General features: G+C 42.8%; 1 protein-coding gene across 1 annotated transcript in view; it reads left to right on the top strand.

Moving 5' to 3' along the window:
• The first annotated feature begins 2238 nt into the window (after window positions 1-2238).
• The window catches only part of CMC1 (C-X9-C motif containing 1), a 43903-nt gene continuing 32447 nt past the window's right edge, over window positions 2239-13694 (top strand). The window contains exon 1 of the mRNA XM_069860074.1: window positions 2239-2342. Within this exon, the coding sequence (XP_069716175.1) occupies window positions 2318-2342 (25 nt within the window). The 5' untranslated portion in view covers window positions 2239-2317. The remainder of the gene's footprint in view (window positions 2343-13694) is intronic.

A 13694-nucleotide genomic window follows, 5' to 3' on the forward strand; every position in this document is an offset into this window, starting at 1 on the left:
GGACACTGCATTTCCTGATTCCTTCATCAGCTGAGCACCTGCTGCAGGAATGTGGTCCCAGAGACAGGGGTGCAGGTGTCTTGCCCATATACTGGGAAGCCCTTTATAAATGGCTCAAACCAACTAATTGATAAATATGGCCACCACTGTAACCATCATCTTCTACTTCAGCTTCTTGCTGCAGAAGCCTCAGGCACTCCAAGGGCTCCCTCGGCCAGAGGCTGCCACAAGTGGCCAGAGGAGGGCTACAAAATTGGTGAGGGGAAGCCTATGAGAGCAGCTAAAGTGACTTGTTCTGTTCAGTCCAGAGAAGAGGAGGTGGAGGGGAGACCTCCTAGTGGTCTACAGCTTCCTCACAAGGGAGGAGGATGAGCATGTGCTGATGTCTTCTATCTGGCAACCAATGTTACGACCCAAGGGAATGGCAGGAAGATGCACCAGCGGAGGTTTAGCTTGGACATTAGGAAAAGGTTCTTCACCTAGACAGTGATGGAGCACTGGAACAGGCTCCACAGGGAAGCAGTCATGGTGCCACGCCTGGCAATATTCAAGAAGGATTTGGATAATGCCCTCAGACATATGTTGTCTACTTTGAGGTTGTCCTGTGCAGGGACAGGAGTCGGACTCGATGACCCTTGTTGGCCCTTTCCAACTCAGGATATTCTGATCCTATGACAAGTTTGCATGGGGCTCACAGGGAAGCTGCTGTTCTTCATACCTGGTCCTGCTGGGACTCCTCAGTTGATAATGAAAATACCAGCAAATGGACTCTCTTAAACTCATTTTGGAGTTTTAGAAAACAAACACCATTTATGAGGGCTGGGCAACATGAGGGAGTGATCTCCAACAATCGTGTGCAGCAAGCGAAGAGCTGGGGACAGAACATATTTCCCACTTGCGTGCATATGTATAATTTTTCCTAGAAATCTTATGCATATTTATTAATTTCCAAGAATTAATTTTAATGTTATTATGAACTTCACAACAGTCAAATCTCTTGCTACTCGGAGCTGGTGCCGGCTTTGCCTGACCTTGCATTTGAGATAGGGAAAGACTTCAAATAGAAGTGTTTACAGAAGCAGAAACATCCGTTCACCACAGATCACACTACACACAAGCCGTCATCATCTCTGAAGAATGAACAGCGTCTGGAAAGTTTGAGGTTTAACAAGGCCAAATGCCGGGTCCTGCACTTGGGGCACAACAACCCTATGCAGTGCTACAGAGTAGGGGAAGAGTGGCTAGAAAGCTGCCTGGAGGAGAAGGACCTGGGGGTGTTCGTTGACAGCGACTGAACATGAGCCAGCAGTGTGCCCAGGTGGCCAAGAAGGCCAATGGCATCTTGGCTTGGATCAGAAACGGTGTGACCAGCAGGTCCAGGGAGGTTATTCTCCCTCTGTACTCGGCACTGGTGAGACTGCACCTCAAATACTGTGTGAAGTATGTTCAGGCCCCTCGCCACAAGAAGGATGTTGAGGCTCTGGAGCGAGTCCAGAGAAGAGCAATGAAGCTGGTGAAGGGGCTGGAGAACAAGACTTAGGAGGAGCAGCTGAGGGAACTGGGGTTGTTTAGCCTGGAGAAGAGGAGGCTGAAGGGAGACCTCATTGCTCTCTACAGCTACCTGAAAGGAGGTTGTGGAGCGGAGGGAGCTGGTCTCTTCTCCCAGGTGACCAGGGACAGAACAAGGGGGAATGGCCTCAAGCTCTGCCAGGGGAAGTTCAGACTGGATATCTAGAAAAAAAAAATTCACAGAAACGTCCATTGGGCACTGGCAGAGGCTGCCCAGGAAGGTGGTTGAGTCACCATCCCTGCAGGCGTTTAAAAGACCGGTGGATAAGGCGCTGAGGGGCATGGTTTGCTGATTGATAAGAATGGTTGGACTCGATGGTCCTGGACATCTTTTCCAACCTAGTGGTTCTATGATTCTGTGAAAAATACACTGTTTGAAAGCAAACACGCTCTCAGAGGGACAATTTGTCTGACTTTAAAAAAACAAAACCAAATACTTAGGTGTAACTTTAGCTTAAATCCACAACATCCCACCTTTTGCCACAGCACCTACTTCTCGCCTCACAGCGACCGCCCCCCCAGCGCGGGGCAGGGACGCTCAAGGTCCCACAGCCCGCCCCGCCCCGCGCGTGCGCGCCCCGCCCCGCCGCGCGCCCCCGCCCCTGCTCGCAGCTCCCTGCCCCGTGCCCGGCGTGGGGGGGGGGCGGAGCTCGGCCGCCCCGCGCTTGCGCGGCAGGCGGCTGGGTGAGGGTAGCGGGGGGGTCGCGGCGCAGTGTGCGCAGCCGCCGCCGTTAGCGTAGAGCCGCGGATGGAGCCTCCCCCTGGCGCCGCAGGTAGGGGCGGCCGCGCGCGTGCAGCGAGGCGGGAAAAGCGTGGCGGAGCGGGGGGGGGCCCTCGCGCCTCCCTCCCTCGGCGCCGCCGCGCTGGGGCTGCCGGTGGGAGCCCCGCCGCTCGCTCGCCAGGAGAGCGGGCGGGGCGGGGGCCGGTGGTACGAGGAGCAGTTGCTGTTACACTAAGTGGAATCACAGAGTCGTAGAACGGTTTGGGTCGGAAGGGACCGTAAAGATCATCCGGCTCCAACCGCGCTGCCGTGGGCAGGGACACCTCCGACCAGAGCAGGCTGCCCAAGGCCCCATCCAGCCTGGCCTTGAACACCTCCAGGGATGGGGCAGCCACAGCTTCCCTGGGCAACCTGTGCCACCGCTCTCATCGTGAAACAATTCCTCCTTATGCCTAGTCTAAATCTGCCCCGCTCCCGTTTATACCTATTGCCCCTAGTCCTATCACTACAAGCCTCGGTGAACAGTCCCTCCCCAGCTTTCCCATACCTGCTTCAGGTACTGGAAGGTTGCTATAAGGTCTTCTCGGAGCCTTCTCTTCTCCAGGCTGAGCAACCCTAGCTCTCAGCCTGTCCTCATGTGAAAGGTGCTCCAGCCCTCTGATCATCCTTGTAGCCTCCTCTGGACCCGTTCCAACAGCTCCATATCCTTATGTTGAAGATTCCAGGACTGGGCACGCTACTCCAGGTGAGGTCTCCAAAGAGAGGAATAGAGGGGCAGAACCTACAGTAGAGTTAAGTTCATCCAACTAGGTATGTTTTTTGAAGGTCAGACAGGATGTCCCTCTGATAGCGTGTCTGTTTTTTTATATAGCATGTTCTTTCATTTCCATAAACATCTTGTATCTAATATGATCTGTGTTGAGCAGAGGTATAATCTATCATCACCTCTGTTTGCAGCCTTTCCCTGTCTCAAAGGCAAGGTCAGACCAAGCTCCAAATAAGCAATAGATTTGACTGTTGTGAAGTTCATAATAACATTAGAATTAGACCTTGGGAAGTAATAAAATATGCGTAAGATTTCTGGGACAATTCATACACGTGCATGTGAGTGTGAAATCCATTCTGTCCCAGCTCTTGTCTCACTGCGTGCTATGGATGGAGATTGCTCCCTCGTGTTGCCCAGTCTTGATAAAGAGCGCTTGCTTTCTAAACCTCCAAAAGAAGTCTTAGAGAGTTTATTTACCATCATTTTTGGATTCACTGGGAAGGGCCACTCCAAGGGGCTTGGGTGCCCCACCACCCCTTCCCTCCTCAGCCCTGACCTCCCAAGGCAGGGGCTGCAGCCCCAGCGGCTGCGCAGGAGGCTCCAAGGCATCCGCAGTGGGCTGTGCTGCTGCCCCACCTGCTGTAGACACCTCTTTGACCGGAAAGCGAACTTGAAGGTGAGGTACCACAGTTGTGTGGTCCTTGGCTTCATGTTACCAAGGTCTCGTCCAAGCAGTTACAACCACGTATCCCCAGAAGCGAATTTAAACCCGTGTTCTTATGTTGTAGCCCTGAGCAAACCAAGATGAGCGGCTCTGTAGAATGCAGCGTATGCACTAATATCTAATTTAATTTTGGAAGTTACTCAAACATTCCATGATTAAGTGATTTGGAAGGGACCTCAAAGATCATCCAGTTTGAACCCCACTGCCATGGGCAGGGACACCACCCATTGGATCAGGTTGCTCAAAGCCTCGTCCACCCTGGCCTCCAACACCTCCAGGCATGGGACATCAGCAGCTTCCCTGGGCAACCTGTTCCGGTTCCTCACCACCCTCATTGTGAAGAATTTCCTCTGTATGTCCTGTCTCAATCTTTCCCTCTCCAATTTATAGCCATTAATGAACAGTTAAGTCCTCTCCGTTTGCGATATTTGAGGCATAGATAATGGTGCAGCATGAAGACTGGCATCTGGCCAGTCTTCAGGAGCCAAAAGAGATGGAAGGTCAAGATAACCTTTATTTTGAAGCTTATGTGGAAACTTCAGATGTGGCCAGATGCCAACAGAATAGTGTAGGGGGCTACTTTGCAGACCTCAGACTCAATAAAGGACTGTGGGGAGCATGCGTGAGGAGGAAGATACCTTCTATAATTGGTATTGTGAAATGTGATTAATATGCATGATTTTAATGCAAAATATAATACATAAGTTCAGTGTATAAAACCTGCTACTCATAACCGTTGATGTACACGGTAGGCAGGTTGATCTCCCCGGTGTATCCAGTAATGAATAGAATGCCTAGCTTCTTAAAACTACACCGGTGTTAAGGCGTTTCTTTTCCCAGTTTTGGTGACACTTACACCCCTATAAATATTTTCTCATCTGCCCTGTTCCCGGTGCACCATGACCTTATATCCATGTAATATTCCCGAGGTGGTGTCAAAAGGCCAGTCCCCTGGCAGAAGGAACCCAGCGAGGCGTCATTAGGCTTCAGCTAATGCAAGGTGATGAGATGGTCATGGCTGGTGCTGATTGGCAGCGGTTGTGACTGTGTGCTTTGGTCCATGCAGCCTGTGGCCACCACCTTCAAGAGCTGAAGGATGCCAGCCAAGACCAAACTCTTTATTCATGATGGAGACCTGCCCTGGGCATGGCTCTCCAGGCCCTGCAAACAAGGCATTCACACAATAATCAAGTTCTGGTTTTGCTGAGCATGTCATCTGAGCATTGATCTGTTATTAAATTAAGAAATGTTATAAAACTTACTGCTGTGTTTGAAGTGGTGGTTGTTTCATCTACAGCATAATTTTGCTTCCCAGTTGTTCTTTAGAAAAAGTTTAATTATTATACTAGCCTAATTCAAGCTACTGTGCATTCATTGAATAGCAAAAGGATGGCTTCAGAGACTGAAGTTTGTCAGTGTTCTGCTTCCCTAATTATGTCTGTAATGACATTGTATGCCCCTCCTAATCTATGTTGTAGTTGTATGTTAGCTGTGGTAGGTCTACAGAGAATGTACTTTGGGTACGTGCTGTGTGACACCAATATCAAGACTCATCTCCTGAGCAGTGGCATTGCTTATTGACACCTTTCTAAATCTGCTACCTTGTTAGCCAGTATCTTTTGCTTACCGCCCCCAGCCCCCATCAGGCCCTAGCTGTTATGGCTCTGTTGAAAACCTCAGAATGTGAACTAAAAGAAGAGATGTCTAATTGAGGTTGTAGAGAAACTGGAACAATAGCTGCAAGAAGTGTGAGCTGCCCTCTTCATAGTGGTAAGGTGTTAACTCGGATACCTCGGTGCTGTAGTTTTTAATGTCATCATTGTTAACTGCTTCTTGGCTCACATATGAGATAAAAGAGAGAGAGTCACAGTTTAGTAAATTGTTACTGTGACTGGTGGTTCATTTTGTGGTCACAAAAGTCACAAATATTCTCATGGCTTTGCCAGGCAGTAGGGAGTGATTATCAAGGAGTTCTCTGAAGCTGAGAATGTAGAACCTGTGAATTATGTCATAATTTGTATGGCTGTGTCATTCAGTGATTGCATCCAGTAAATAAATTGGTAGATAAATTCATTGACACAATTTTGCGTTACTATTTTCTTTTATCCCTCTTCAGAATGAATGTGCTGCTGCAGCCCAGCACTGAAGCTGATTTTTGCATGCAGCACTTCCAAAACTCTATAGGGTGCTGTTCTCAGGAGTAGAGGTCATGGGCTGTTAGAACATTCATTTTCTTCTTAATGTGCACTTGGTTATAGCTGTCATTTTCATGTCTAGATCCCTAGTTGAAGATTCACAAGTGTGAGAAGAGAGAAGTAGGGTTGTTGACAGTAGCTTCCATACACAATATGGGTTAGTACCTATCCCGGACATTGTTTTGGGTCTTAAAAACAGAGAGGCGGAAGACTGGATTTAATAGTTTTCCAGAGCTACTTAAAAAGTCTGTTTCTTACTGTCCTGAGGAAATCTGGCTCATTAAATACAGCAGCAGTGCATAAGTGGAAGGAGAGAATTAGGCTTCCAGAACCTGTGTGACATGTTTCAAAGTGGCATAGCTGGTAAGACAGAGTTAGAAAAATATACTGAAAGAAATGAAAGTATAGCTTCAAAAGACAGAAAGAGGAAAAAATAATGGGAGATAAAGCAATGTTGGATTTTAAGCCCAAGTGTATACCTACAACAATTTCAGCTTTTAATTGAATTTCTTTTAGATAACATTTGTGGTTAAGAGCGTAAATTGCCACCATCAAGAAGGGATTTTAATGGGAATGACCTTTTTGATATTCCTAGTGTCTTTGACCTGTGTTGGGAGGATGGAGGGAAGAGATAATTGTAATTTCATGAAGTTGTTTGACACCACATTTTAGAGAGCTATTCTGAGAAAAGAACTAAAAAATGGAAGATGTATTGGAATGCTCCAACAAGTTTTATAATACTGAGTGGTTTGAAAGGATTCTTTAGAAGTTAAAATCCAGAATAACATCTGCAACATCTTGTGTTAATATAACCAAAAGGCTTTCAGCCTTCTCTTCATGTTAGAACACCTTATGCTGTGCAGCTTTTGAAGACACTGGTGCGTTTTCATCATATCCATGGTATTAGTTTCTAATGGCTTCGTTCATTTGTATCATACGTACTGATTGTTCATTAATACATAGGTACAGAAATCAAAGGTAGCCATTATTTTTTCTTGTCTTAATCCTTCTTTCAGTTAGAAACAAAACAAAAAAAAAGTAGAAAGAATGGTATTGGGTCCTGTTATTCAAAAGCCTTCCTCTTAATTTGTGTGTGGTATTCATTATTTGAAGCGGAAGGTGTAAATTGTATTGTGAAAGGAGAGGTTAAAGTGCTAAATATCCAAGTCTTTGAGAAGTTTGAGCAAATTTTTTTTAAATGAAACTTTTATTTGTGATTTACATTGTTTTTCTTTACACACAATTCTAAAAAGTAGCAAAGATGAGTATGGAGTGATGAAGCCACCAATTAATATTATCAGGCCTGGTGGAAAAGCTTAGGTGGTTAACATCTCCTCTAGAGACCCTCTAGAGCGGGGTTTCATTGTTTGTGTAGATTTGCTTCTATTCTTTCTTCATCCAGATTCTGGGTACTTTGCTCCTTCTATGCATGTTTTACCTGCCACTTATCTCTTATTCCTGATGCTTGAAATCTCTGCAAAGCTCTATTTCATGTGATCTGTTTGGTTTACTACAGATATTTTGTGATTTTTGCAGGACCTTTCTCTATTTCTTACTTCAGGTAGAAGTAAGAAGTAAATTCTTGGACAACATCCACTTTTGGTTAGAAAGGACACAAAAGAAATAGTGTTTTTGTGCTTGAGACCAGTTTCAGACAAGAGGTGCTCAAAAGTGTGGGAATCAATTAAAAAAGTACGGAACTCTATGTGTAGGAATCCAGTTGTGTGTATGCTGTTACTGTATTTTTGCCATCCCAGAAAGAAAAGAAAATGTGTATTTGGTTGCTGAAATATTGCTGCATGGTATGTTTGTTTAATTGACAAAAAGTTGTGTTGAGGATTTTACGTCAGTTACCAAGTGAAGCATTCAGAAGTTTTGCCATGTCGGAATTAAGGCCGGCTGTGCTATTTCAGTTCTTGGCCAGCCCATGGCCCCAGTGGTTACTGACTTTGTGTTTTATGTGTTTTGCTGGAATCCTTATTGACAGTTGTCAGAAGGGATTTGAGGTGGGTTGGGGTTTTCCCTTATAGGTAGCTCACACCCTAAATTTTCATAATTGACAGGTCTGTCATACTTGAACAGTACCTCGGGCTAGGTGTTAATAAGCCTGTGTTACTTCAGTAGTAAATATTAAGCCCTGATCTGTATTAATTCTTTGGACCCTGTAACTGGCTCTTCTGTGTGATCAAGAAAAAAATTTGTGTCAAAAATTCACAAGCGTCTTCAGGATTGGCTTTACTTATTACTCACCAGATGTATGCAAAATTTGCTTTGTTGGGTCTGCTTTTCCTTTTCTTTCTAGATGTTACAGCCTTGCTATAATATAGCCATTGCTCATTTTTAGCAAACAGGCATGTCAGTATTCTAGTAATCCAGTACTGCCGTATTGCAAGAACCTGAGCTCCAAAGCAAAATGTAAGATAACAGATTCAGCCAGTGGAAAAGGTGAAAATTGACTTTGAGGTGATGATAGAATGATGAGAAGTTAAAGCTTTGGAAATTTTCCCTGGTGTTGTCATCCCTGTACTCCATCTTAATTTAAAATTACATCAGTACTAAATAGAAAGATCTCAAAATCTGTTACTTCTTAAATACAAAGAAATTTATTCCTATATATTTAAAGAAAAAAATAGTTTCTGCATATAGAAGCTGCACTGATCAGACACTTTTGCTTTTACATCAAGGTTTCAGGATGTTATTTTACTTGCATTATAACACTTCTGTTATGTCACGTTGTCCTTCTATACTTAAAACCTTATTAGAGAGTGAAGTACTTAAGACTGTTGTTCATATGCAAACGCTTATGTGCAAATGAAAATACCAAACTAAGTAGCATTTCACATGTGTGTAAAGATGGTTGGTCCTGGTCCATCATCAATCAGTTCTCACTGGATGTTTCTGACTGATAAAATCAATTACCTTTAACAGGTTCCTGAATGTTTCTGTGGAGCCCAGGTTTCAAAGCAGTGTGCTGAAACTATTTGTCACTTTGGCCCCATGACCCCCTTGGGGGTAAGCCCACAGGCACCCCCTCACAGGCTGCAATACTGGGTACTTAAAGTATTAATTGCATTGATGTATAAAAATACATTTGTAGGAAGACTACTTAGATTTTAGAAACAAATGCTCTTTTCCTGCCATGACTTTAAGGAGTCTATCTCTATATCAGTTTGTTCTGATGTATGACATAGTGTTTTAGAATAGAGGTTGTAAGTGATTGAGAAGATTTTCAATGATACAGACTTTTTTGATAATGGTTCTTATGATGCATGTATGTACAAATGATTTCACATGAATTAATGTTAGATTGGTAACTTATTTGAAATAAAATGGATAAGCTAGGTAGACGGTAAAGGAGATGAAAATTTTGAGTTGAATGCTTTATTTTCCTGGAGGAGTAGTAAGCTAGAATTATCTTTGTCCATGCAAAACACCATTACAAATACAATAAAATAAATCTGAAATGATTTTTGGAAGAAACCTCTAGAGCCAATAGTTGATTGATGAGAGGAATGTTTGCCAATAAGCATGCAATTCATATGGTGCTGCTACTGCTGCTTTTAATAATAGTGTACTATTTCAGTGTAGTTTTATAATTAGCTCATAGGCAAGCGTTTTGCAACAAAACCTTGGGGTGAAATGGAGTATTTACAGCACAGAAATAGTTTTTACCAAGAGATACGAAAAATTGAATCCTCAAAATTAACACACTTATGTAACTTAGCTATAAACTTGTTATGAATTCTTCAGACCATCGTAAGTGTTCTTTGTACTATAGGCCTTCGTATGGGAAAATGAGAGAATGTCTGGTAAACTCAAGTTTAGTAGGTTCATCACAGATGAAGTCAAAACCTTCCCTTCCAGGAAAAGGACTGTTACACTTATTTAGTGTAGAGGTTTTCTTTAAACATGATATAAGTTAAAGAATGGGAATTCTTCTGGTGTGTTCTTGGTTCTCCTCCATTTCACTGAAATAACTGTTATTTCTGCCGCTGAAGTTTTCATTAGTACTTTTTCAAGACGACCTAGAAATGTATCCACTGACGACTACTTGTTTTTTATGGCAGTTAATAAGAAAAATAAAAATAGTAAGGTGTATTTCTGAACCAAGAGTCCCCCAAAATGAAAGTGATTGTTTCAAAATATTTATATTTATATTTAATAATAGTGTACTATTTCAGTGTAGTTTTATAAAAATATTTATATTCAAAATATTTATATTTTGAAGGGTATATTTGTATTTTTTAACTTGGATTCTTGAACTTCGGCTGTAGCCTTATTCACACGTTCAAGGAGCTAGTGATTTAGACACTGTAACACCCGCAAGCCTGCATTTGGTTTTAATTCTGGCTTAACGTTTGCATATATTTTTACAAAATACTTAGTTTTTACTGTCAATTTTATTTAGTCTGCTTTTTGTAACCTTTACTGAATTGGCTCACGTTTATCCATTGTTCCCTTGTAATATTTGATGGTACTAACAATATTCAACAGAATGCAAGGAAAAGGTATAATCTCAGGGTACGAAGTTGCTTTAACAAACATGCCTGAGTTTTAGCTGGCAGGAGGAGAAAGAAAAGATGCCACTAACATTTTTCTGGCCCTCTGGAAGCAAGAGGTTGTCTTTTCGGTTCCCTTTGTGGCCAAAGGCCATGTTCATTTTGAACAGCGTACCCAGAAGAGCAGGCAAAGTGTGTGGAGGCTGTGCATGGGAACCAAAGGTATCAGCTCTCAAATGCAGAAGGCAAACAGTAGAAAAACATTTCTTGCTTATCTGCGGATAATTTTATTGTTTTGAAGATAAAATAAAACAGTACTAGAACTGTTGTAATGCAGATTATTCTGTAGAGACTAGTCTGCAGCAAGTCTGGTAATAGAATAAGAATTATTTTTCTTAGTACAGAATAGTGAACTTTCAAAAGAAGAAAAAGTTGTAGAAACTGTGATATAGTTGAAAAAGGGCAAGAGGAATTGATGGTTTCACATCATGGCCATCTCAGGTTTTTTGATGAAGTCTTGCTGCTGAGGTGTTGTTTTCTTTCAACATTCTTTCCATATATGTTGCTGCAGAGCGGACTAGGTTGCACTAATGATCATCTCCTTGCAAGTGGTTACACGTCGTTACCAGAAATGCAGTTACTCTCCACATAAACATATTCTTCTAGCTGATATCCGGTATTGTTAATATTTGTGCCTTATTTTTCTTCAATATGTTGTATAAATGCTAGGGATCCCAAATCCAGTAAAATGTTTTAAGATCCTTGAAGGAAAATCCGTGTAATTGTAATGCAATGGATAGTTCAGAATCAAGGACAAATATTAAAATACCTAAGATGTTACAATTGAAACTCATGACTAGATAGTGCCTAAACTGAACATCTGCATTTGAGCTATTTGGAGAGATGTTTGCACCCAGATGCCTAAAGCTACCTCCTAGACATTATAAGATTATTTAAATTGCTTGTGTTTTCATGGTTTGAAAACTGATAATTCAGCTTCACTCCTGAATTCTCTACCTTCTTCCCCCAAGTGGCGCAGAGGGATGGGGAATAGGGCTTGAGGTCTGTTCATCGCATGCTGCTTCTTTCTCCTCAGGGGAAGGACTCCTGACACTCTTCCCCAGCTCCAGCGTGGGTCCCCCCTGGGATCACAAGTCCTGCCAGCAAACCTGCACCTGTGTTGGCTTCTTTCTCAGTGGGATCACAGGTCCTGCCAGGAGCCCACTCCAGCATGGGTTTCCCATGGGTTCACAGCCTCCTTTGGGTGCATCAACCCGCTCTGGTGTGTGGCCCTTCACAGGCTGCAGGTGGATATCTGCTCTGTTGTGGACCTCCATGGGCTGCAGGGGCCCAGCCTGCCTCACCATGGTCTTCAGCACAGGCTACAGGGGAATCTCTGCTCTGACACCTAGAGCACCTCCTTCTCCTTTTTATTCACTTACCTTGGTGTCTGCGGAATTGTTACTCTCACATGCTCTCGCTCCTTTCTTTGACTGCAGTTGCTGTTGTGCAGCAGTTTTTCCCCCCAGAGATTACCTCAGAGATGCTATTTGAGCATGTGATGGGTCCATCTTGGAGTCGGCTGGCATGGACTGTATCGGCCATAGGGGAAGCTCATGCTTCTTCTCACAGGAGCGACCTCTGTAACCCTGCTCCCCGCCTCCCATCAAAACCTTGCCAGACAAACCCGATACAGCTATCCAGTACATTTCTATATGTACTGGGGAAGGTACTGATGTATAAAAGTTAAATGAAGTAATTATTAAAACTCTGATAAGCAGATCTAGTTACTCCAAAGTGCAAATCAGCTGAGAAGCACTTTTTTTGGCATGTATTTGAGTTTATTTTCTGTATTGAGCAAGTCACGCACTGTGTAGTTAAGTGTGTAATAGTGTTGATGTGTTGGGGGTGAATGACAGCAATGGGGGACAATTAAAACTTTCCTTTTGGTGGCATCTAGAAACCTACTTGCTTATCTGTATCCATGTTCATGGATCAGCTTATTTTCTTTGTACTTTAAGCATCACTGTAACCAGTTTAAAAAAAAGGGGAGGAGAAGCTTAGGCTATAATTAGAGCCAGTGGTGCTCATGACAGTTCAGTTTTCTTGTCTGAGTTTTATGCAGTTCCCTCACATGGGGCATTTATGCAATTCATAGAATCATAGAATAGTTTGGGTTGGAAGGGACCTTAAAGATCATCTAGTTCCAACCCCTCTTTGATGGTCAGAGATACAGTTATATATAATGAACTGGATTGGAGAATTGTCTAGCTGAAAAATTGCCTGACAATAAATATATTTATCTTTAAATCAAATTAACATCCCCTTTCAGTTCACCACAGGGCTGCAGAGCATGTCTGTGTGGGGAGAGGGAGAAGAGCATCATGGGGACTGAGAGGGGCCAGGACAGCTGCAGCGCTGCTTGCTTTGACTGAAGTTAGTAAGGCTGGGGCATGGAGCCCAGTGGTGCTGTTTCCTGCCATGGCATTCAACTGAACTGACCTGTCCTTTCTGAAAAACATTCTTAAAAGTTTTCTGACAGCTTTATGTTGTCTGTAACATAAAAAATGCTCATTACAGTATTTGTACTGATATTCTGCAGGAAGTTAAAACGAGGGATATTTAATGGTCATTACTATTATCTTAGTCATGAAAATTGGAGCATAGAAGCAAATAAAGGTTGAGCTAGTCATGTTTGTTATTTTTGTGGTATTTACAGAAGACACTGTTTTCTCGGTCTTTTGCTGTAGGAATTCCAAGTAAGAAAGTTTTGAAGTGAAACATAAGTCTTTAGTTCAAATTCTTGGTATTGTTCCTTGCAATCCTGTTTTGTTATTAGATTCCCCTAGTAATATCACTGATGTGATACTGTGTAATGTCATAATATAATGTCATAGTGTTAGTAAACTTTAAAACACGATGAGTTCAAAATGACTAGAGAAATGTTAGTCTGTTGCACTTTGATTTATAAGTAACTGATGATGCCCTGAAAAATGTTTGAAAGTGGTAGGTAAGTTAAATTCTGCTTCTTTCCTTAACTGCAATACATCACACTTTTAATTTCTTTCACTTAATCTGAATTTTTTATTAGCAGTTTTTAAATGACATGATTGCCACTTGAAATAACAGCGTATCTGACAGAGTTTTCATAATGTGAGCATCAGAACTGAAGCGTAATATCAACATCAAAGGGTGAATAAATAGTATGTTTGAGGAGGAA

This window comes from Phaenicophaeus curvirostris, chromosome 6, assembly GCF_032191515.1.
Source record: "Phaenicophaeus curvirostris isolate KB17595 chromosome 6, BPBGC_Pcur_1.0, whole genome shotgun sequence".
Lineage (NCBI taxonomy): Eukaryota > Metazoa > Chordata > Aves > Cuculiformes > Cuculidae > Phaenicophaeus > Phaenicophaeus curvirostris.